The following is a 26,809-nucleotide window of genomic DNA, read 5'->3' as shown; positions in this document are numbered from 1 at the left end:
TATATTGCCCAGTGTCTAGTACACACACACACACACACACACACACACACACACACACACACACACTAGTCATTCCTCGGTATCTATGGGGGATTGGTTCCAGGAACCCCTTTAGATACCAACATCTATGGATGCTTAAGTTCCTCATATAAAACCTATGCACAGCCTCCCCTATACTTTAAATCATCTCTGGATTGTTTATGAACCTAATACAATGTAAATGCCATGTAAATACAGCCATGCATTGCTTAATGATGGGGAATACATTCTAAGAAATGCATCATTAGGCAATTTCGTCGTTTTGTGAACATCATAGAGTGCGCTTACACAAACCTAGATTGAATAGCCTACTACACACCTAGGCTATATGGTACAGCCTATTGCTCCTAGGCTATAAGTCTGTACAGCGTGTGACTGTATTGAATACTGTAGGTGACTAGTGCAGCATGTTTAAGTCTTTGTGTATCTAAAAATAGAAAAAGTACAGTAAAAATATGGTATAAAAGATAAAAAATGGTACACCTGTGTAGGGCACACACTATGAATGGAGCTTGCAGCACTAGAAGTTGCTCAGGGTCACTGAGTGACTAGTGAGTGAATGTGAAAGCCTAGGACATTACTATACACTGCCATAGGCTTTATAAATACTGTACACTTAAGCTACACTAAATTTATTTAAAAATTTTCTTTCTTTGATAATAAATTAACTTTAGCTTGCTGTAACTTTTTAAATTTATAAACTTATTTTTTCAACTTTTTGACTCCTTTATAACAGTTTAAAACACATTATACAACTGTACAAAAATATTTTTTAAATATCCTTATCCTATAGACTATAAACATTTTCTATCTTAAAAATGTTTTCCTTTTTTCATTTTAAACTTTTTTGTTAAAAACTAAGACACAAACAGGCTGGGCATGGTGGCTTACGCCTGTAATCCCAGCACTTTGGGAGCCGAGGCGGGCGGATCACCTGAGGTCAGGAGTTTGAGACCAGCCTGGGCCACATGGGGAAACCTCGTCTCCACTACAAATACAAAAATTAGCTGAGTGTGGTGACAGGCACCTGCCATCTCAGCTACTTGGGAGGCTGGGACATGAGAATTGCTTGAACCTGGGGGTTGGAGGTTGCAGTGAGCCGAGATGGCACAACTGCACTCCAGCCTGGGTAACAAAGTGAGACTCTGTCTCAAAACAAAACAAAACAAAACCTCCCAAAAATCTAAGAAACAAACAGACACATTAGCCTAGGCCTAGACAGCGTCAGGATCATCAATACCACTGTTGTCCCCTCTCCATATCTTGTCCAACTAGAAGGACTTTAGGGGCAATAACTTACATGGAGCTGTCACCTCCTAGGATAACAATACCTTGCTTGCAAATACTTCCTGAAGGATCTGCCTGAGGCTCTTCTTGAGGAGTAGGTTTGTTTATACCATCATCACTACAAACATGTAAGTAATGCATTGAATTAGAACATTATGACATCATTAGGTGATAGAAATTTTTCAGCTCCATTATAACCTTATGGAACCACCACTGTATATTCAGTCCATCATTAACCAAAACATTGTTATGCAGCACATGACTGTAGCTGTCATACTGTATTGTTTTGGGAATAACTACAAGAAAAAGTCTGTACATGTTTAATACAATGAAACCATCATTTAAAAAAACACTTTTGATTTGTGGTTGGTTGAATCCATGGATTTCACACCCGTGGATCAGAGGCTCAACTGTGTGTGTGTATATATATGTATGTGTGTGTATGTGTATATGTATACGTATATGTATATATATACACACATATATGTATATGTATATATACACACATATATATGTAAATATGTATATATACACACATATATATGTAAATATGTATATGTATATACACACATATGTGTATACGTATATATACACACATATGTGTATACGTATATATACACACATATGTGTATACGTATATATACACACATATGTATACGTATATATACACACATATGTATACGTATATATACACACATATGTATACGTATATATATACACACATATGTATACGTATATATACACACATGTATACGTATATATACACACATATGTATACGTATATATACACACATATGTATACGTATATATACACACATATGTATACGTATATATACACACATATGTATACGTATATACACACATATGTATACGTATATATACACACATATGTATACGTATATACACACATATGTATACGTATATATACACACATATGTATACGTATATATACACATATGTATACGTATATATACACATATGTATACGTATATATACACATATGTATACGTATATATACAAACATATGTATACGTATATATACAAACATATGTATACGTATATATACAAACATATGTATACGTATATATACACATATGTATACGTATATATACACATATGTATATGTATATGTATATATACACATATGTATATGTACATATACACACATATGTATATGTACATATACACACATATATGTATATGTACATATACACACATATATGTATATGTATATATATACACACACACACACACACACATATATCTATCTATATTGAAGGTTCATATGCAGCTGGTTGTTGCCTGCAACTGACTCCTAATCTGATTCTTTTGTCATTTTAGAATTTCCAACTAACTTTGAGTGTTTTATGAGAGATATTTGCCAACAAGTGACTTAACACCTTATGACTTAGTTTACTCGTGACCTGGGATTTCACAGTTTAAAAGTCAGAGTATATTGCTGCCTCTGATGTGTTTATGGATATCATGAAAGTGTCTGCCATGTCTTTTTTAGAAGAGAGTAATGGGGGCCAAATATACAAAAAGAAATCATCACATTATAATGAACATTGTATTCCATACTTGGGCTTACTCAACCCAGCACTTCAGTGTGATAGCTGAATGAGCAATGTGGTCTAATTTAGCTTCCTACCTGTCTTACATAGAAGTTCTCACTGGTCACCAAATTATGAGGGACAATTGTTATTGTTTTGTTGTTTAATCCTTAAAAGGCTATTTAAAATGAACCTATTATAGATCTGTCCCCTTATAGGTTGATAGTAAAAGGTAATTAGGTAGGGCTGACTCACTGGCTGTTAGCCTAGCTTAAATGTGCTCCTTTCAAGCACAAAGGACTGACCAATGCCATAAAATAAATTACAGATAACTCCAACAATATGTGTGCTCATTCTCAGAACTAATAATGCTTGCTAAGAATTGCAGAGGGGGCTACTTGTGCTTATGAAGCAACCCTGGGCACTCAAAGCAGTACCCAAGGTTTGGAACTATAGGGCATTTGGAAGTAGGGATGTGGGTAGGTACAGAGCTAGGAAAGCAAGGAAAGCAAAATGGTGCAAAAGGTAGAGGCAAGAAGCTGTGAGAAGCAGAGGAAACAAAACAAAACTTTAGGGCAAAAACAGGGGCCAAAAGACAATTGGAGGAGAATATCGCTGGTGGAATGAGGACAAAGAGAAATGAAGATAGATAAGGGCTAGATAATCTGGGAGACCAAGGGGACCTGGATCCTAGGTCCCATTCTGCGACTGCTCCATTGCTCCTGGTCCTTTTCCCACAAAACTTCTCAAAATATTGTGTATACTTGGTATATCAACTTCCTCACCTCCCATTTTCTCTTTAACACACAACAAATTTCTAGTCCTAAGGTAATATTTAATAATATACATTTGTTCATGTTTCATTTCAGAATATTAGTGCAAGAAGGGACTAGCACTCTTATTCTTTTGGGCTTTTCCAAATTACCATATTAGGATTAAAACAGGCTGACTGTGATATGATCTGTGAAACATGCATTACTACTCACATAAACTGATTTCAACTTCTATTTTTATATGCAGTTAATCAGCTGAACAGGTCCGTACATAATAATATACAATTCTTTTAATAATACTCCAGAGTGAGGAATCTTGTGTCCCTGCAATAGCTTTATTACTGTAGTGTTCTTCACTGGCTTCTTCCCAAGATTATTATCAGAATGAGGTTACCAAGTCTCATATACAGTATGTTTCACATCATGATCAAGTGTCTTTGCTTGGTGGGAAAAGGAGGATTTTTCCATTCTGTGGGATACAGATTTACTCCAGAGATGATGAGATAAATGTCTCCAAGCTGCTTTCTGAATACCACTCCTCTGAAAGTACTCATAGAGACTCATAGAGACAACACACAAAACATGGCCCTTTTGGCAGAGTTGGGGAAGGCTGTAGCCTGTGTACAGCTAAAGGACACAGAATCAGAGTAAGGGACTCACGAGTTTTTAGCCTTATTTAAGTAAATCTCATGTGATGGCACAAGGCAGAAAAGGAATTAAAAAGGAACTATTCTGGTGGAACCAAGAGCCCTACCCTGGTTACCTCCCTCTTGGCTCCTTCAATACCCTCAAGGAACTCTATGGTATTCTAGGGCATTGTGGAGCCTACTGGTAAATAAAAATCTAGTGAAATTCCACTCTTTTGAAGCAATAAGGAAATGTAGGCTCAGCAAGAAGAAACCTGCACAAGGTTATGGATTTCTTGACTGACAGACATCGGAATACAATTCACTCTTTAGCCCGCATAATGTAAACAGTTGGTAGAGACACTAGAAAGTTCCTTGTCTAGATCTCTTACAGTCATTGGCCCCTCCTAGATAAAAAAAAAAAAAAAAAAGGGCCGATGAACTTTGCCATCTGAGCATGAGGGTAATTCTTTACCAAAAAAACAAACAAACAAACAAACAAACAAAAAAACACAAAGCAAAGGAAAGAAGAAAAGAAAAATAAAGAAAAAAGCTCAACAGAAACGTCAGTTTGATTACTGGGATAATGTTAGAACTCTGACTCTCCCAGCTACAATTCTTACGCTGCCTTAATTGATTTAACTTTCTCTGCAGAACGTCTTATCTAAGACACCTCAGAGTACTGTTTTATTAGAATGCAAAGGGTTTTCTACAATGATGTTGCAACCCGGTTGGAAAAGGTATCAATCAAAATGACAATAAAGGTCAGAAATTATCTTAATTATTAAGAGAACTCCAACTTTCTTGGTAAAGTAATTCTTCATTGGCAAAAACACAGATTTCAAAAGCCACAGGATAAAACACATGCATGGGCATTTCAGTGCGCAAATGCCTATCATCACACTCCATGATTTGTCTCTTTAGAATTAACTTTGATCTGGAGGGACTTAGCTACTTAGTTATAGGTATGGTACCTATTAGGGCAATCAGCATATGCATCCTTGTTTCACTCCCAAGCCATGCTATACGGATTCTGAGAAATTATAACATGATAGTAGCATAAACTTTCTTTCTCTCATTTTCTCTTGGTGGATTTTAGTTTGCTATGGAATCAATTTCTCCTTTGGCTGTTTTCTGGGTCATAATTCACCAGTTTGAGCTGTCTGCTTCTGAATTACATTCTAAATGAGATTTGCAGCTTTCCTATGGCTAAGTCCCATTTTCCTATGCTGAATTCCTAACAAACAATGATTCTTAAGAGCTGTCTATCTTTTGACAGGCAATATTTTTTTCTGATTAAAAAGGAACCCTGTTATTCTTCTGTAATTATTTTAGTTGTAGTGATCCCAACTTCCCCCTCCTTTTAGGCATAGGTTTGCCCTCAAAATAGGAGGAGTGTCAACAAACCATCAATAAACCTTGCTGTTCCATCGTGGCTTATGGAAAATGAAGGGAATGCTCCCAGCTCTTCCTGAAATACATTCAAAACAATATTGACTGAGTGCTAGCAAAGTATGCTTGCTTCTCTGGCACTCAGGAAGTTTATGTCTGACTTTAATTCCAAATGAGCACGCGCCATCAAACCCAGACATTCCAATCCACAGCAAAGTCCCAGTGCTTGGAGGGATCTAGAAACAGTTTAGCCTTTAGTTGCTTTTCAGTTACTAGAGATTCTCTTATTCTGCTTAACTCTCTTCTCTAGCCATATAAGCCAATTATAATTTCCCTGTTCCCACAAGAAGAAATAAGAACAATTAACGTTTCTGTAGTGCTTTAAGTGGAGGAAAAGGGAAGTGGGAAGCCTACTAGTGTAGATAAGAGGTCTGATTTTAGATTTCTGTCCTCCTTTCTCCCTTGCCATATAGGTAATGCACTCCTAATCATGAGTAGTCAGACTGACGGGTTTATTATGCACTAATATATGCTAGCTACTCGGTCAGCAGCCAGCGCATTTTAATGATGAACTCCATTTTCAGAAGAAGCAAAATTGCAAAATAGCATATCATGGAGGCATCTGCTGAACTAATGTCATCTCTTTTTGGATAGTGCTACTCAACTGGTAAATCAGAGAATGACATAAAGCACATCAGGACTTCAGTTAGGCTTTTATAGTATTACTCATAAGTTTTTAGACAAAATGGATAAATGTGAGTAAAATGATAGTTATTTTTTGGTTGGACGACCATGTTCAAAGAGGGGTGATGACGAATTGTTGTCCAGGCTGGACAGTGTTCTATAAAGGGCTTGCCACATTGATATTTGACATTTCCTGATTGCCATTTTTCCCTGAGGATGGGGGCCTAGAATCACTGGTTCTTAAAGCTCCACAGATGACTCCAATGTGCAACCAAGGAGATCCACTGATATAGGATCTGTGGTTCACATACTATACTACATATTGTTTTTAGCAGTAATACCAATAACTGTCTTCCAGCGATCCAGTCTTCGATACAGCTTCACAGATGTTTCAAGTAAGGGGTAGAAAGAGAACACTTAAAATCTATTTTAACTTGGATAAAGATTTGGAACATTACCATAAAAGGTGTTTCAAAGAGTCTAGTAGGGACTTCAAGTGGACGTCATTTTTTTACATTTCACAAATAACAAATTCCATCAAAACCTGTTGATAAGAATAGCCCCATTACATGTAAAAGCAAAGTTAATAAAGGGGCACACTCTGGGTGCTGAGGAAATAGACCAAAGTTTTGTTTGACAAAAATGATTGTGTCTCCTTACTTAGCATCAGGTTATTATAATAACAGTTGTTTAAAGCCTTCAATTAACAAAAAAGTTGATGATATCAGCAGAACAGTAACATTTGATTTGTATATCCACAGGGAAAGTTAGATTTTTAACCCCAGTCACTTTGGCAAAGAGAAGGAACAAGGTACTTAATTATTGGAGGCTGCACTAAAACTGTCTATAGGTCACAGAACAACATGTCCAAGGCCAATTATGTTGAGTACAAAGATTTCAGGCAGTGGGGGACAGTAAGAAGCTTGTGTCCTCTCTCTCTGGAAGGGTACCAGCCTTATAACATCAGTACAATTAATAACTCTCTGACCTTTAAAAGGCATTTTATGAACAAATTAGGTCAATTAGTATAGCAAAATTTACATTAAAAAATCTCAGCCACTTTCTAACTAAGGGGAAAAGTAGTTAATTCATTGCATCAATAATATGTTAATAGGCAATATTCATAAAGGGTCTGCTCAGCTGGAACTGATACAACAGAGACACAGAAAAACTCACAGTGAAACATAAATGACCTTGAAATGTATAGCCCCAGACTTCACCTTGAACTTCTGTTCAGTGTTACCTGTTCATGGTAATTGTACCGAACTGTGCAAAACCCTCCATTCCTTGAGTAGATGGGTGTGCCACTCTCATGAAGGATATGTTCTTAGAGAGTGCTGAATCCAACCTCCCTTCATGAGTGGGTAAAAAAAACCCTCTAAACATCCTTTCTCTGTTTTTCCTATCTTACTACTTTACTATCCATATATACGTTTCATACATATAAATAAATATATATATTTTTTTCCTACAATGAACTGGACACTGTGGTAGGTGATTTACATATATTATTCATTTAGTTTTCATGCTAACTCTGTAAGATAGACATAGTTCTCATTTTACAGATAGGAAGCAGGCTTAGAAAGGTTTTAAGTAACTTGCAGAAAGTCACAGAACTTGCAGGTTGTAGAGCCAGGACACACCCAGATCTGCCTGACTACAGGACCAAAATTTTTCACATCAACATGCTACTCTGTACTCTACTACTCTGTCTTTCTTCCACTTATTTCACTTCCTTCCTTCTACCTCTTTCCACCTCAAAGCACACAATAGTGGATGGGTTGTAGTGTTGGAAGGATATTAAAGAAAGGACTAATCTGGCACTCTTTTATACTCCTCTTAAAGCTCTGGATTATTTTCTATTTCCCCACATATGGCCTGGGCACCAGGATCCAAGAAATCGCTGCTCCCTATAGGCTCATGTTAGATCTTTTTTCTCTCCAATCTCCCCATGGTTTCAGCGACTACATTTTAAAGATTCCAAATAAGGGCATATAGCCTGAGACATTGTGTTTCCTTCAAGAGAACATTAGGAAAACATATTTGAAATCAAAACCAAAAAAGTACACCTGATGCCTAGAAGAGACAAAATTAGAATAGGGCTAGCTCTATGTGGGCTTGTTGATTGATTAATTGAAGGTTTATCACACATACAGAGAGTAATTAGCAAAGTTAGAGTAAATCCTTATCAGTAGAATTCAACAGGGTGGTCTTTCTGACAGGTCTTTTTGTTGCAGACTTAATGTAGGCTTCCTGAACCTTGTGGTTTGTTAATCTGCAAGTACTTGTTTAGATATCAGGTGGTGGCATCTAAGATACAAGCTGTTAATTGTGAGTTCTAATCCTAGGCTAGAAGATGCCTATAAAGATTAAAACTTGTTTCCTTTTTCTAATAATTAGCAGCCTAGCTAAAGAGAGATCAATTGTAATTGGGGAATTGAAGAAGGTAATAAATCCATTACCGAGACTAGTTGTTTTACAGAGCCATTTGTTTAATCCTTAAAATTTGCAGGCTGTAAATTACTCATTAGAAGGCAGAAAGCAAAATAGCCATAATCCATTTAGTGCCTCCAAACTCCAAAGACTTAGGGGAGGAAATCCATAGAAACAAGAGGTCTGATGTGTTCTTTCACTGCGATTTCTTAATGGGTGAAGGTGGTTAAACAATAAGGAAAAGCCCATGTAATTATCCTGATGCGCTGGACCATAGGCCAGGGGTGGACTTGATTAAATCCATGGAGGGCTAACCCACAAACGGTGGGAAAATGCCCCTTCTTTTCCACTCAGCCCTGAAGGCAGCTAATCAATGTGCACATCTCATTTCCAGATTGTTGCATGAGATCAGAGAAATAGCCTATAGCATTCATTAGGGCATTCCCTCATATCTGTTGTTTTCTAATCAGCACAGGGAATAAAACAAGAGGCCAAGTACCAGAGAGGAGTTAGGAGAAAGCCAGGAGGAAGCTGTCCTCCTCTCCATATATAGGGAATGCAGCTCCCAAATACAAAATGTTTAACTGCAAAAACAACTAGACAGTTAGTTTATAGGTCTCTTTACATGCATAGAAAGCCGCATATATTTGGTTTGAATATGGATTTTGCAAGCTTTATATGAAAACACTTAACCATTTACTAAGAACAATGGTTTTTTTTGGCATACCAAGGGTACAATTCAATTTTAGACTCCTAGTGGTAATGATGCAGGCAATATACAAGATGCCTATGACACTAGCACTGTGCATGAACTTTGAGAGTAGAATTTGAATCTGTGCATATTTTCTTTTTTAAACAATGTGATGCCTGTTATGTACACAAAACACAGCTTCTATTAATAGCTCACGGTTGGGCTATACACAACAAAATACCTATTGCTCACTTCTGCACTGAGTAAGCATTTCTTTCGTACCTCTTTCCTTTCCTCCTCATGATCAACAGCACATCTCCGCAATAAGATGATAGGATTAGGTTGTGAAATGAAGTTTTTCTCTTTGCAGGGATAACAAGATCACGTGAAGATCAAATCTCTGATTTTGTGGTAGCAAAGTGAGTTACCAAACGGAAACTGTTTCCAATCATTTTCTACTTGACAATCTAATTAAGTTTGTGATTTCACCAGGTTGGCACTATGTCTATCTCTGTGTTCCACTCAATACCCACCAAGCTGTTGTTAATCAATAAATCATTACTGATAATGAAGGAAAATCCAATTTAAAAATTACAGCTGTTCTGGAAAGGCATTTATTTACTTTGTTAAAGTAATTATAAAGCAAGTGTTTTTTAGATTGATCATTTAACCATGTCATGTAATAAAAGTACTTTCTCCCCACATCTCACTTAAAAAAAAAGCTACATGTATTTTACATTAGAAAGCTATACTAAGGAATCTTAAAGACCCTTGTCATTAAAAATACAATCAAAGCATGTTAGAAAAATGTTAGAAGTCCTAGCCAGAGTAATCAGGCAAGAGAAGGAAATAAAAGGCATCCAAATAGGAAGAGAAGAAATCAAACTATCTCTCTTCCCAGATGATATGATTCTATACCTAGAAAACCAAAGGCTTCTAAATCTAACAAACAACTTCAGCAAAGTTTCAGGATACAAAATCAATGCTAAAAAACTTAGTAGCATTTCTATACACCAACAACGTCCAGTTAAGAGCTAAATCAATAGCACAATCCCATTCACAACAGCCCTAAAAAATAAAATACCTAGGAATACAGCTAACTAGGAAGGTGAAAGATCTCTACAACAAGAATTACAAAACACTGATGAAAGAAACCGGAGATGACAAAAACAAATAGAAAAAATTTCCATGCTCTTGGATAGGAAGAATCATTATTTTTAACATGGCCATACTGCCCAAAGTAATGTACAGATTCAATACTGTCCATATCAAATTACCAATGACATTTTTCACAGAATTAGAATAAACTATTCTAAAATTCACGTGGAACCAAAAAAGCCCCAATAGACAAAGCAATCCCAAGCAAAAACAACAAAGATGGAGGCATCATATTACCTGACTTTAAACTATACTACAAGCCTACAGTAACCAAAACAGCATGGCACTGGTACAAAAATAGACACATAGATGAATAGGACAGGTGAGAGAACCCAGAAATAAAGTCACACACCCACAACCACCTGATTTTTGACAAAGTCAACAATAATAAACAGTGGGGAAAGGACTACCTATTCAATAAATGGTGCTGGGATAACTAGCTAGCCATTTGCAGAAGATTGAAATTGGATCCTTTCCTTTCATCTCATGCAAAAATCAACTCAAGATGGATTAAATACTTAAATGCAAAACCTAAAGCTATAAAAACCCTAGAAGAAAATCTAGGAAATACCATTCTGGACATGGGCCGTGGCAAAGATTTCATGATGAAGACTCCAAAAGCAATTTCAACAAAAACAGAAATTGACACATGGAACTTCATTTAACTGAAGAGCTTCTGCACAGCAAAAGAAACTATCAATAGTGTAAGTAGACACAACCTACAGAAAGGGAGAAAATATTTGCAAACTATGCATCTGACGAAGATCTAATATCCAGCCTCTATAAGGAACTTAATTAATAAGCAAAAATCAAACAACCCCATTAAAAAAATGGACAAAATATGCGGTGTTTGGTTTTTTGTTCTTGCGATAGTTTACTGAGAATGATGATTTCCAATTTCATCCATGTCCCTACAAAGGACGTGAACTCATCATTTTTTATGGCTGCATAGTATTCCATGGTGTATATGTGCCACATTTTCTTAATCCAGTCTATCATTGTTGGACATTTGGGTTGGTTCCAAGTCTTTGCTATTGTGAATAATGCCGCAATAAACATACGTGTGCATGTGTCTTTATAGCAGGGGACTGTTGTGGGGTGGGGGGAGGGGGGAGGGATAGCATTGGGAGATATACCTAATGCTAGATGACGAGTTGGTGGGTGCAGCGCACCAGCATGGCACATGTATACATATGTAACTTACCTGCACATTGCGCACATGTATCATAAAAGCTAAAGTATAATAATAATAATAAAAGAAAAAAATAAAAATAAAAAAATAAAAAAAAAAAAAGAAAAACTAAAAAAAAAAAAAAAAATGGACAAAAGACATGAACAGACACTTCTGAAAAGAAGACATACATGTGCCCAACAAGCATATGAAAAAACGCTCCACATCATTAATCATCAGAGTAATGCAAATCAAAACCACAATGAATACCATCTTACACAAGTCAGAATGGTTATTATTAAAAAGTCAAAAAGGGGCTAGGTGTGGTGGCTCATGCCTGTAATCCGAGCACTTTGGGAGGCCAAGGCAAGTCAATCACTTGAGGCCAGGAGTTTGAGGCCAGCCTGGCCAACATGGTGAAGCCCTTCTTTACCAAAAATATAAAAAATTAACCAGGCATGGTGGTTCGTGCCTCTAATCCCATCTACTTGGGAGGCTGAGGCACTAATCACTTGAACCTAGCAGGCGGAGGTTGCAGTGAGCCAAGATCATGATCACGCCATTGCACTCCAGACTGGGCAACAAAGCAAGACTCTGTCTCAAAAAAAAAAAGTCAAAAAATAACAGATGCTGGCGAGGTTCAGGAGAAAAGGGAATACTTATACACTGCTGGAGGGAATGTAAATTAGTTCAGCCACTGTAAAAAGCAGTTTGGAGATTTCTCAAAGAACTTAGAGTTATCATTCAAGTCAGCAATCCCATTACTGGGTATATACCCAAAGGAATATAAATCATTTAACTCAGCAATCCCATTACTGGGTATATACCCAAAGGAATATAAATCATTCAACTCAGCAATCCCATTACTGGGTATATAATCAAAGGAATATAAATTGTCCTTCAATAAAGACATACACACGTGTATGTTCATCACAGCACTATTCACAGTAGCAAAGACATGGAGTTAATTTAGATGGCCATCAACAGTGGATTGGATAACGAAAATGTGGAACATATACAACATAGAATATTATGTAACCATAAAAAAGAATGAAATCATGTCCTTTGCAGCAACATGGATGCAGCTGGAGGCCATTATTCTAAGCAAATTAATGTAGAAACAGAAAACCAAATGTTGCATGTTCACTCATAAGTGGGAGCTAAACATTGAGTACACACAGACTCAAAGAAGGGAACAATTGACACTGGGGCCTACTTGAGAGTGGAGGGTGGGAGGAGTCTGAGGACCTAAAAACTACCTATTGGGTACTACATTCATTATCTGGGAGATGAAATAATCTGTACACCAACTCCAACAACATGGAATTTACCTATGTAATAAACCTGCATATGTACCCCCTGCACCTAAAATGAAAGTTGGAAAGAAAAAAGAATTAAGTGAGAAAAAGAGAAAAAAAGGGTAGTTACTCTTTCTCCAAAAAAAAAGAAAGAAAGAAAAAGACAAGGAAAACTGTGGAGACATTGTAAGATAAACTTTAAAAAGCTTACAGTAAATTTGAAAATTATAACTTGGTGCTTCTATGTTACTGGTCTCAGAAAAGAGCCAATTCTGGTCACTTTTGGTGGAAGCCAGAAATGATATTTGGCCTTTCTTCTTTCCTAGGAATAAAGTAACTGACTTCTCCTTTGACTTACCCTGAGTGGATTTTCATTAAGGTAAGGGGGTTCACCTTCCACCATTTCAATTGCCATAATTCCCAGAGACCAGATATCAACTTTCGGACCATAAGCTTTTCGAGTCACCACCTCAGGTGCCATCCAATATGGGGTTCCCACCATAGTGCTTCGTTTACTTTGCTCAGGAGTGATCTGGGCACAGAACCCAAAGTCAGCTGCAGAGAAGAAAAGCCAGTTAAAATAAGCCCAAATTATTGTCCTTTTACAATATATCACTTACAGATATGGCTGTACCTTCCTTTGCTACACACTGAGTTTCCACAACTGCCTAGCTCATACCTTTTTGTTAACTGATGTCTCAGCTGGTCCTGATTTTAAGAAGGTCTGAAATAATTGACTAACGTGATGTCATTTTTAATAGACTTCAAACTAATTCCCCCTCATCACTGTTTTCTCAAACTTACAGAATTTTTCAGTTTCCTAATTAGGTATTTGTCATTTATTCATTCCATAAGTCACTAGAAATTCTGAAATATTAAATCCAAAAAATGTGGTCACAATATTCAGGAACAGTGTTAGGAAAATTATTTACTTCAAACTGGGCTGTAACTTCTTTCAAATAAATCACTTTCAGTAACCATTATCTTCTTAAGATATACAATAAAAGAACAGAAATTCCCTGATACTCTAACACCACCTGAACCAAAATACCTACTCAATTTAACAGAGCCATCCATCCCGAGAAGAATATTGTCACTCTTTATATCTCTATGGATCACCTGGTTTGAGTGCAAGAAATCCAAAGCTTGCAGGCACTATTAAATCAGAAAAAAAAGTTCTAATTATATCACAAATAATTTTTAATACTAAGTTTTATTTATAGATAAATTTTGGGCAGGGATATAACTTTATATTGTCAAGTGAAATCGATTACTGAATGCTTTAACAACACCACTTTAAAGTCACATTACCATTTACATCAATGATGCCACTTAGCATTATACATGCTAAGTATGATGGCTGACACATCAGACTAGGACATGAAGAATGATAATGTGATAAATAGCACCAATCAATAATACAGCCAAACTAACCAATTAATATACTTTGGCCCAGTTATTTGGAGGATTCAGCTTGGTCTTCTATAGCTGTGGTAAGCTTCATTGTACATGGCATGATTTGATTCAGAAGTTCTGGCGTGAAACCCAGGAATCTGCATTTAAAACAAGTGCCCCAAACTATTTCTAATGGGTAGTCAGGTTTGGGAACCACTTCTAGGCTATGAAGTAACTATAGGCACTTGTTTGGAAATGCCTTTGCAGTGTAATGCTGGAAGAAGGAAACCACAGGCTCAGGGTAGTAAGTTTGATTTATTGCATGAATAGAAAACATGTATGTTTGGTGGATATGTGGGGTGGGGGAAATGATAATGAGAGGAGAGCAAGGAAGGAGGAAATTTAAGTGAACAACTTATAAAAAAAAACAAGCAAAGATTAGCTGATATCACTTAGTTTTGTTTTTCTATCATTGGTTTTCAAGTTTCAGTGAGTCAGAGTTCCTACTTTTGTTGATAGAAAACCTCACCACAATAAATGGGACAGATTATAATGCCTAAGATGAGACTCCAGTAAAAAGTGTGTGTGTTTTTTAATATTCAACAAAATAAATATAATAACATCTCTTTAATTTAGTTTGAAACCCCTTAGGAGTATGACACTTACTGGAAAAGAGACAGACCGTCAGGCCCACTTGGGGGCTGTAAGGGAAGTTCAGATTGTACTGTGAAAGCAACTGCTTTCTGGCCTGAGGGAGGACCTTGTTTAAATTGCCTTCTAAAAATGATGAAAATATAATTTATTTTACATGGCTCATATTACACACGCAGGATAAAATAAGTATCATGTAAAAACTTCCCCAAATTAAAAAGAAGTGCTATGCCAATATCACTGGTTCCCATGTTCACGGAAACTACAGCATGTGGGTTTAGGTATGGCACCTCACGAATGGCATAATGGAACTAAAAGATTCACAAAAGGCAGCTAAAATAAACAAGGGGCTCAGAAGGGTGATGCTGGGGAGTGCTATCAGGACAGAATTTAAATTGAAGTTGGCCTTTCCAATTGTTTTCAGTGGAAAAGTTCTACTGTTGTTACTTTGATGATACAAACATTCTGAATAATCAGAAATGAAGAACTGCCAATTTCGGTGTTCTTCTCAGCTAGAAATGCTCTATTTGCTTACCTCTCTGCAGACAGCTGCTATCTGTCCTTCATCCATACAGGTCTCCGTGACCACATCAGTCAGAGAGCCACCAGCCAAGTATTCCATGACTACCCATAGTTCATCACCCACCAAGTAGCTATAACAAGAAAAGAAAAGACTTTGCCTTATGACGCTAAAAAACTGGCGACTCTGATATTCCCAGGCCTCAGTTCTGATAGAAGTCAACTCTGAGTTGTGCTATGCCCATCACCTTTGAGAAGGTATTGAGGGACATACACCAAGTGATCATAATATGGAGCCAAGGGTCACCAGAGCCCTATAATTCAGGCAAAGAGAGCATGAGGTTATTCAAATCACCTGACACTATCTGAAGGCACTTTAGCAGTACAATCAGGTCTCTCTGAAACCTTGCTTATCAAGAAAGATGAATTATAGGAAATGGAATGAAACCAATGTTCCCACCCTGCCCTAAGACCCATATCAATGTGAAGCAAGATTTTCTATCCAGTGGTGTTCAAACTGTGGTGTCCATAAAATTCACCTGGAAAGCTTGTTAAAACCAAAAATTCACAGTCCTCATCTTATTATTTATGGAAAGCAGCCTAGAATTCTGAATTTTTTACAAGTGCAAATGCATTGTTTTTTTTTGTTTTTGTTTTTGTTTTTTTTTTTGCAAAATTACAAACACGGAACGACTTTAGGTTACTCTGTTGCAGGTGGCTCCTAAGTTACACTTTAGGAGACACTGATCAAGACTGTAAAATTTGCAGCCGGGTGGAGTGGCTCGCGCCTGTAATCCCAGCACTTTGGGAGGCCAAGGTGGGTGGATCACCTGAGGCCAGAGTTTGAGACCAGCCTGGCCAACATGGCGAAACCCCGTCTCTACTAAAATACAAAAAATTAGCCAGGCGTGGTGGTACACGCCTGTAATCCCAGCTACTTGGGAGGCTGAGGCAGGAGAATTGCTTGAACCTAGGAGGCAAAGGTTGCAGTGAGCTGAGATTACGCCACTGCACTCTAGCCTGGGCAACAGAGCAAGACTCTGTAAAAAAAAAAAAAAAAAAAAAAAAAAAGACTGTAAAATTTAACCCTCTTTTTTCCTCCCAGTTTTTCCTTCTTCTGTAACATTGGTCTACCTGGCCCAAAAAGCAGAAAACAGTATCTTAAGCTTATTGAGTTTGAAGACCTAGATTTAGTTTCTTTGTATCCCCTCCAGAGAACACAGCACAGTGGTACTAAACAAACTCTTTTTGAAATTGAATGGGACAGATGTTAACCACAAGTGAAGAGTTAGTGCTGCCTTTAAATACCTATTTATAACACACTGTTAATACCACTGATAAAGAGACATTAATTACCAGGTTTAGGAAAAAGGTTTGAGATTAAAGTCTGAATTCCCTAGACCTCACTGTCAGTTAATCACAAAGCACCCATTAAAGCCACTGTAGAGGGCCATTGTAGTCAGCCTTCTTCACTTAGACTCCCAGAAATTGTACTGGCTCCAGACAAACACTTGATTTAATGTTTAAAACACCACTACTCCCTCCTATATGCAATGGTCTATTTTCTGCCAAAATGGAGCTATGATTCTCAAAATGAAATTATACAAACTTCTTATGTTTACAACCAAGACCATAAAATGTTTCTTCAAGTGTCTGATATGTGGACAAAGCTAAGTGAGTGCAAGTTTAGCAACAGATCTAATACTCTACTACACTGTAGCATTTGAGAAATATTTGCAGAATGTTAAATGAACGAATCCCAAATAAAGTAATTTGCCAAGAAAAAATGATATCCCACAAAGAATATAAGTACATAATAAGACAAAACACTTACCTATCTAAATAATTAACAATATTAGGGTTCTTATTTTCCCTCATGACCAGAATTTCATTAATAATTAATTCCTTCTTGGGTTGCTGTTGAAGGTTCATCTGCTTTATGGCCACCTGAATGGCAATTAAATATAAGAATGAATTACAATCATTATAATAAACATGAATATTCATATTTTAGGGGACATAGAGTGAAACATACATTCTTTATTTACTAAGCTCTTTCCCTGTGCCACAAACTCATGCCCCCAACTTTTTTTTTTTTTTTTTTTTTTTTGGTTAATCATGGGTAAACCACTCACTTCAGAGGCTTTGGGCACCAAGGAAGTAAACACCTATGTCAACCCAGTGCTACCCATTTTTTTTTAGGCAAAGTTGCCATCAAAGAATATAACTGATAAATATGAATAAAAGAAAATAAAAATCAGGATTGAACGTTAGCACTTACCTCTTGTCCTGTTGCAATGTCTAGTGCTGTATAAACAGTGCCTGATGCCCTGTGAAGGTGAAAATTATCAAAAGAATAAGCAATCAAGCTGTTACCAATATATTTTACTCAAAATAAAATGTAATTATTTTGAGGGGAGGAAAATTAGCAAACTCAAAATTATGAAGTAAGAAAAGGAACAACCTTTTAAAAAAATTATTATTGTGATTTAAAAAAGCACTTCACAGGAGATCTACCCTCTTAACAAATTTTTAAGTGTACAATATTGGAACAATCTTTTTATACAGCAAATGCACCTGAAACAATCACAATGTATCCCTTGTGGTGGACTAGGAACTCCGGTCAGACTTTCTGGCACCAGTCTGAGTGTCATGCACTATGCAGTAATAAATTAAGCAAAATGGCCTTGCTTCTTTTAGGAAACTCCTGGAATCCCCTAAATATTTCTTGAATCTTGTAATAACCAACATTGCAGGCCTTTCATTAAACTGAAGAATAGTTTAGGAAAGAATATATCATCTTTTGCTTAGGCAAGTATAAATTAACCTTCCCTTTTAGTATAGAAACAGAGTGGCTCTTTTCATATATTTCCAATTTTTAAGACCATCTTCATCTAAAGACCAATCTCTCTCAGTGCTGTACTGTACTATAGCTACACGAAGCAATAGCAACATGACTTTACTATTGAGCCATTGTTTTCTTATTTTTACTAAATTTCTCAACAACTTCTAGTATGAGGTGTCACTCCAGCCCAATATTCTTTTAAAATCTGTCATTTCTGGGCCTGGTGCAGTGGCTTACACCTGTAACCCCAAAACTTTGGGAGGCTGAGGCGGGAAAATTGCTTGAGCCCAGGAGTTTGAGACTAGCCTGGGCACCACAGTGAGATCCAGTCTCTATGAAAAATTTAAAAATTAGCCAGGTGTGGTGGCACATGCCTGTAGTCCCTGCTTTTCAGGAGGCTGAGATGGGAGGATCACTTGAGCCCAGGAGGTCGAGGTTTCAGTGAGCTGTGATTGTGCCACTGCACTCCAGCCTGGGTGTCTCAAAAAAATTAATAATGAGCCAGTCCATGTCTCAAAAAAATCAATAATGATTTTTCTTTATATCTATTTGCTATATTTCTTTATATCTAAAAAATATTTAGATATAAATATTTGGTATATTTCTTTATATCTATATTTCTTTTTATCTATAAAAAGAAATATCATTTGCTATATTTCATTTTATATATCATTTGCTATATTTCTTTATATCTAAAGAATAATAATTCTTTATATCTTAGCAGTACTCTTGCTTCCATTCTAACTTCATTTATGGGGTTCCCTTGCTTTGCAAATAGAAATTGTATAGTAAGCTGAATTCACAGTAACTTTCTATGACTCACAAATGCATTCTAAACCACCTTCCACCACCACCATCAAGAAAAAGAAAAAAAAGTCAATTTCGCTTTTAGTGAATAAAGGAGTTAGAACAGAGATCAGTCCTGTGATTGACTACGCGTTGTAATGCTCCAACATTGCTCTGTAAACTTTCTGGTAATTATTTCTCTCTTGTTCTCTATTTCATCCTTGCTGTTTTGTTTTCTGAGTCCAGGAATTATTTTCTTATGTTAGGCACTTCCTTGTCATTCTTTTCCCTTCTCCTTGGATTAGCCCAAATATTTCTCACAGGTCCAGGAAGTGTATATGACCTGGCTCTCAGGGAGTAAACTCGGTGTGTAGTATAAGGCATATTTGACTATTAGTAGAGATCTGCGTTCTAATATTTGTCCTAACATCATCAAGCTATGTGACTTTGAGCTAGTTACTTCCTTTCACTGAGTTTCAGTCCCCTCACATGGAAAACAGGTATCACAATAACAGTAAACATGTACTGAGTATGTTGTATATGTCAGACACTACACTAAGAACTTTAGATAATTTATGTAATCCTTACCATATTTTTATAAGGCAGATGCTATTATTCCCATGTTACATATGATGAACTGAGGCTCAGAGAGGCTACCTGTCCAAGGTTACACAGTTAACAACCCATGTCTGTCTGACTCTCTTGCTTTTAAAGTACAGGAAATGAGGTACTTTATTTCCAAGGTTCTTTAATTCTGTGATTTATAATCTACAACTCTACTACCCTCCTCGCTCTGCTTGGATTTCTAAATATCGATTGGAACTAGGCTGAAAAATCACACTTAATCAATAGGTTCCACCTAAACCAGGATTTGATAATTCTAGAAATTTCTTAGGCTTGAGGCTTATATCAGACAAATCATTTCCTCACTTTTGTAAGTGTGAGATTCTGGGCTCAGAGCTCACAGTTAGTGCCCAATAAATATTTGTTGAATGAACAAATTAATAAAAATCTTTTAAAGCAAACATGCAATGCCAATATGACTTTTCCTTTCTGTGAAGAAAACATTTCTTCTACTTAAATCTAAATAAAGCACTTTGCTCTTGGAATAAGCAAACAAACATCCCTGACTTCAGAGCCCGGTTTGTGATTTGTCCTAAATTAGTTCAAAGGAATAGATCACCTCGACTTGGTGTATATTTCAGCCGCAATAAGTCCTGAGAAGCTACTTAAATCTAATTGCAAAATATGATTTAAAAATGCCTTTTGACATACAGACAGCTAGCAAACATATGAAAAAATGCTCCACATCAATAATCATCACAGAAATGCAAAGCAAAACCACAAAGAAACACCATCTCTCACCAGTCAGAATGGCAATTATTAAAGAGTCAAAAAACAACAGATGTTGGCAAGGCTGCCAAGAAAAGAGAACACTTATACCCTGCTGGAGGGAATGTAAATTAGGTCATCCGCTGTGGAAAGCAGTTTGGAGAGTTCTCAAAGAACTTAAAATGGAACTACCATTTGACCCAGCAATCCTATTACTGGGTATGTATCCAAAAGAAAATAAATCACTTTATCAAAAAGACACATGCACTTGCATGTTCATTGCAGCACTATTCATGACAGCAAAGACATGGAACAAACCTATGGGCCCATGAATGCTGGATTGGATAAAGAAAAATGTGGTACATGTACACCACGGAATATTATGCAACCATAAAAAGAATGGGATCATGTCCTTTGCAGTAACATAAATGGAGCTGGAGGCCATTATTCTAAGTGATCTAATGCAGGAATAGAAAACCAAATACAACATGTTCTCCCTTCTAAGCTGGAGCTAAACATTGGGTACTCATGAACATAAAGCTGGCAACAATAGACACTGGGGACTACTAGAGTGAGGAGGGAGGGAGGAGGGTAAGGGTTGAGAAACTAACTGTTGAGTACTATGCTGACTTCTGGGTGATGGGATAATTCGTACCTCAAACCTCAGCATTATGCAATATACCCAGGTAACATACCTACACATGTACTCCCTAAATCTAAAATAAAATTTAAAAATAAATAAATAAAAGTGACTCTGGTTTATTCACATGTATTTAGGCCACATGCACAATTCCTTTAGATGCAAAAGAGTGAGAGTATCTGCAAAATGAGATAATAGTTCCTATTTCACAGGGCTGTAGAGAATTGCATGGCACAATCTATGTAAGCATTTAGCCCTGTGCCAGATCAGAGTTGATGCCTATATGGTAACTGCTATTATCATCATTTGTTGTTGCCGCTATTGTTATTTGTTTCACAGTAGGGGATGACTGATACACCGAACTATTAGTTGGCCCATCCCAACCTCCCAGCCAAAGCATCCTTGCTAACATCTGCCCCTATTTCCAAAAGGACAGAGGCTGAGGTAAACTATTGGAACACATTTTAGAGGTTCCACATCCTTTCTTCCCCCCTAGGGAAGTGGTTTTACCCTTTTCTTTGAAAGTTGGAACACCTTTATCAAATGAAACTGTATGAAGAAACCCTCATTATATTAAACAAATAAATTGGGAGTTGCCCCAGTTAAAGCTAGGGAGGGAGGCCCAAAATGCTTGCCCAGGTGCCCTTTCTGTTATTCAACACCCCTGTCTCCCTAACCCCCAAGCCCATTCCCACTGTCCTAAGGGCTAAAATTGTGATTGACTTGGAGTGCAAGTGGGGATTCATGTTTAACATTTTCAGAGCTTTACCTTTCAAATTCGTGGGTTTTTGTTTTTTTTTTTTTTTTTTTTTTTTTGTCGTCCAGCACCCTCAGCATTTCATTGTATTAAAATTGCTAGAGTTCTAACACTGGAATCTCAATATCCTGGGATTTACGGCATCCAGGGGTATAAAATTGCTACAAATTACTAATCCACAGAGATTTAAATAGCCTGAAACTCTAGAGCACCAGCTGCTAACTAAAAATGAGCCTTTCTCCTCACCTCCCCTCCCCGCTTACTCCATATATGCAATTGTGTAATGTGTATATATATATATATGCATTTCCCTACCCTGTACCCTGGTTCTCTTGTCATAAAATGGTAATATCCTCTCCTACCACACTTACCAATCCCCCCAAACCAAACATGTTGTTAGGTGGTTGGAACTCCCTGCTATGACCAATAAGTTATTGGTTTGTGCAACTTCTAGCCTTTGCACAACCTTCAACTCGAATGCAAAAATTCAGGTACTAACCTGCAAATTAAAATTTACCACCTTTTCCCCAGCTCTGTCTTAGCACCCCCAACATATTTCTGTATGCTCTGATGCTTTTCCATATTCTAACAATTTAAAATTCAACGGGTATAAATATGAATCTCTCCTTCAAGAGATCTCAAATTCCTTCAAGATTCATCTATTAAAGCTCTCTCATTGCTCACTGCTGGGTTGAGAACAGTAGTCCTCACTCCCATTCATTCAAACCTCCCCTGGTTCAAGTCCTACTAGTTCATAGTTGTCAGACTCTGGGTAAGTAATTTAGTTTCTTTGTGATTTAGGATTAAAGGAGGATTAAATGTATATAGTTCTGGCATATAGTGATTTCCCAGTAAATATTAGCAATAATGATAATTATTATTTGGTTATTTCCTAACATATTCATTACATTCTCAAATTCTACTGTGTGAATCATAAGGAAGCTCCGTAAGTATCTGGGAGTTTTCAAGCTATTTGATGTTTCAAAATTCATAACAAAAAATTGACAATTACCTGAGAACAGTTAATTCAAATATCACATATACTTCCTTTTAGCTAGAACTATATCAACTTGTAATTATGTTGGATATCACATGATGATTAAAAGCTTTAATTAGCAGTTATATGTATTTTTGCTTAATAAAGTACAATAAATAAACTATTAATAAACACAGTTCAATCATCCAAATTATTTATAACCTAGGGTTTACAAAGACAAATAATTGAAGGGATCTTGGTGAAGTTGGGAAGCACTCTCCTTGTAATAACTGAAGCACAGTAGTGTATACTCCCAAAGAAACAATCTTCATGCCAACTATGTTGTGCTGATTCCCAAAGATGAGCTTTGCAACGGCCTGGGGTATATCAAAATATCTCCATGCATGTATTTACAAAATAAAACATTGATTCACTTTAATTTTTAAAAGTTGGTGGTGTCTTTTTTTGGTTCCATATGAAATATAAAGTAGTTTTTCTAATTCTGTGAAGAAAGTCAGTGGTAGCTTGATGGGGATAGCATTGAATCTATAAATTACTTTGGGCAGTATGGGCATTTTCACGATATTGATTCTTCCTATCCATGAGCATTGACTGTTTTTCCATTTGTTTGTGTCCTCTCTTGTTTTCTTAAGCAGCGGTTTGTAGTTCTCCTTGAAGAGGTCCTTCACATCCCTTGTAAGTTGCATTCCTAGGTACTTCATTCTTTTTGTAGCAATTGTAAATAGGAGTTCACTCATGATTTGGCTCTCTATTATTGGTGTATAGGAATGCTTGTGATTTTTGCACATTGATTTTGTATCCTAAGACTTTGCTGAAGTTGCCTATCAGCTTAAGGAGACTTTGGGCTGAGATGATGGGGTCTTCTAAATATATAATCATGTCATCTGCAAACAGAGACAATTTGACTTCCTCTCTTCCTATCTGAACACCCTTTATTTCTTTCTCTTGCCTGATTGCCCTGGCCAGAACTTCCAACACTACGTTGAATAGGAGTGGTGAGAGAGGGCAACCTTGTCTTATGCTGGTTTTCAAAGGGAATGCTTCCAGCTTTTGCCCATTCAGTATGATATTGGCTGTGGGTTTGTCATAAATAGCACTTAATATTTTGAGATACGTTCCATCAATACCTACTTTATTAAGAGTTTTTAGGATGAAGCGGTGTTGAATTTTATTGAAGGCCTTTTCTGCATCTATTGAGATAATCAGGTTTTTCTCATTGGTTCTGTTTAAGGGATGGATTACGTTTATTGATTTGTGTATGTTGAACCAGCCTTGCATCCCAGGGATGAAGCTGACTTGATCGTGGTGGATAAGCTTTTTGATGTGCTGCTGGATTCAGTTTGCCAGTATTTTATTGGGGATTTTTGCATCAATATTCATCAGTGATATTGGCCTGAAATTTTCTATAGCCAAGACAATCCTAAGCAAAAGAACAAAGCTGGAGGCATCATCCTACCTGACTTCAAACTATACTACAAGGCTACAGTAACCAAAACACCATGGTACTGGTACCAAAACAGATATATAGACCAATGGAATAGAATAGAGGCCACAGAAGTAATGCCACACATCTACAACAGCAATGGGGAAAGGATTCCCTATTTAATAAATGGTGTTGGGAAAACCAGCTATCCATATGCAAAAAACTGAAACTGAACCCCTTCCTTAAACCTTATACAAAAATTAACTCAAGATGGATTAAAGACTTAAACGTAAAACCTAAAACCATAAAAAAACCTAGAATAAAACCTAGGCAATACCATTCAGGAGATAGACACGGGCAAAGACTTCATGATTAAAACACCAAAAGCAATGGAAGCAAAAGCCAAAATTGACAAATAGAATCTAATTAAACTAAAGAGCTGCTGCACAGAAAAATAAACTATCATCAGAGTCAACAAGCAACCTACAGAATGGAAGAAAATTTTTGCAATGGATCCATGTGACAAAGGGCTAATATCCAGAATCTACAAGGAACTTAAACAAAATTTACAAGAAAAAAAACAATCCCATCAAAAAGTGAGCAAAGGATATGAACAGACACTTCTCAAAAGAAGACATTTATGCGGTCAACAAACATACGAAAAAAAGCTCATCATCACTGGTCGAGAAATGCAAATCAAAAATCACAATGAGATACCATCTCAGGCCAATTAGAATGGCGATCATTAAAAAGTCAGGAAACAACAGATGTTGGAGGGGATGTGGAGAAACAGGAACACTTTTACACCATTGGTGGGAGTGTAAGTTAGTTCAACCATTGTGGAAAACAGTGTGGCGATTCCTCAAGGGTCTAGAACCAGAAATACCATTTGACTCAGCAATCCCATTGCTGGGCATATACCCAAAGGGTTATAAATCATTCTACTATAAAGACACGTGCACATGTATGTTTATTGCAGCACTATTCACAATAGCAAAGTCTTGGAACCAACCCAAATGCCCATCAATGATAGACTGGATTAAAAAAATGTGACACATCTATACCATGGAATACTATGCAGCCATAAAAAGGATGAGTTAATGTCCTTTGCAGGGACATGGATGAAGCTGGAAACCATCGTTCTCAGCAAAGTAACACAGGAACAGAAAACCAAACAACGTATATTCTCACTCATAAGTGGGAGTTGAACAATGAGAACACATGGACACAGGGAGGAGAACATCACACACCAAGGCCTGTTGGGGGGTGGGGTGCTAGGGGAAGGATAGCATTAGGACAAATACCTAATGTAGATGACGGGTTGATGGGTGCAGCAAACCACCATGGCATGTGTATACCTACGTAACAAACCTGCACGTTCTGCACATGTATCCCAGAACTTAAAGTATAATTAAAAAAAAAAAAAAAGTCGGTGTCATGCAGCACTATAGGATGTAAGGAGGCCAAAACTCAAACTGACAAAGATAGGGGTTAAAATTCCTAATTCTCCGGTGTATTGGGTCTGGTGTGCTAAAATGGGCAACACTGTCAATCTGATTTTTATGCTAAACATTTAATTACATTGATACCTATTATCACTCCATTCCAGTTATATTAAAGCCAGATTCCTGTAGGAAGAACATGCTTTTATGATAGGTATTGTTTTTATTCCAAATCTCAGTCCCTCAGATAGTACAAAGTAATTATGCATTATCAGGACTCAAAGGAAAATAGAGAACATCCAGTTTAACTTCCTCATTACAAATGAGAAATCTGAAGCCCAGAAAGCAGGAAGGATAGGCCCACGATAACACAGCAAGTAAGTAACAAAGGTCTCCTAACTTGAAGTTAGAGATCTTTCAGTTAACTATGCTATGATTAAAGAATACTAAACCAACAGATTTCTCAACCATTGGGACCCATCATCAATTAAAATGCGATAAGTACATCTGGGTTCTTGGCATCACATTAGATGCTTTGTCAACCGTCTCTCCCTGATATGGCCAAGCACTTACTACTCAAATGGAAACACTGGCATCTAGCCTGAAGGGTCCAGAAAGAAACAATTCACAATTCTCCCTTTTCCTCATAAAGCAGGTCAGTCTCATTATCAGGAATCTTAACCAGGTTTTGATGTTTCCCACCAAGTGCCAATGTCAAGCCATGATCATGAGTAGTTGTAAAAGCAGCAACATGGTAGGACTAATAATTTAGATAAGTCACTTTGATTTCAGCATGGAAATGGATTAGAGGAAAAGAAGGGCAAAGAAGTGAGCCTAGGAAGAAGCTCATATATTGGGAGAAAACGAAAAGGGCAAGAGGTCTAAAGGCTCAATGAAGTCCAAGAAGAATCTGGTAG

General features: G+C 37.0%; 1 protein-coding gene across 11 annotated transcripts in view; it reads right to left on the bottom strand.

Moving 5' to 3' along the window:
* Window positions 1–26,809, bottom strand: part of PAK3 (p21 (RAC1) activated kinase 3) — a 303,836-nt gene that overhangs the window by 18,328 nt on the left and 258,699 nt on the right. For all 11 annotated transcript variants that reach the window (XM_054473196.2, XM_054473193.2, XM_054473182.2 and 8 more), the window contains 5 exons: window positions 17,952–18,000; window positions 17,505–17,617; window positions 15,687–15,804; window positions 14,161–14,260; window positions 13,464–13,660 (listed from right to left, as the gene is read on the bottom strand). In XM_054473196.2, coding sequence (XP_054329171.1) covers window positions 13,464–13,660; window positions 14,161–14,260; window positions 15,687–15,804; window positions 17,505–17,617; window positions 17,952–18,000 — 577 coding nt within the window. The remainder of the gene's footprint in view (window positions 1–13,463; window positions 13,661–14,160; window positions 14,261–15,686; window positions 15,805–17,504; window positions 17,618–17,951; window positions 18,001–26,809) is intronic.

The sequence above is a fragment of the Pongo pygmaeus genome, chromosome X (assembly GCF_028885625.2).
Source record: "Pongo pygmaeus isolate AG05252 chromosome X, NHGRI_mPonPyg2-v2.0_pri, whole genome shotgun sequence".
Lineage (NCBI taxonomy): Eukaryota > Metazoa > Chordata > Mammalia > Primates > Hominidae > Pongo > Pongo pygmaeus.
The sequence above is the reverse complement of the archived record's forward strand: the minus strand, read 5'-3'. Positions and strand labels throughout refer to the sequence as shown.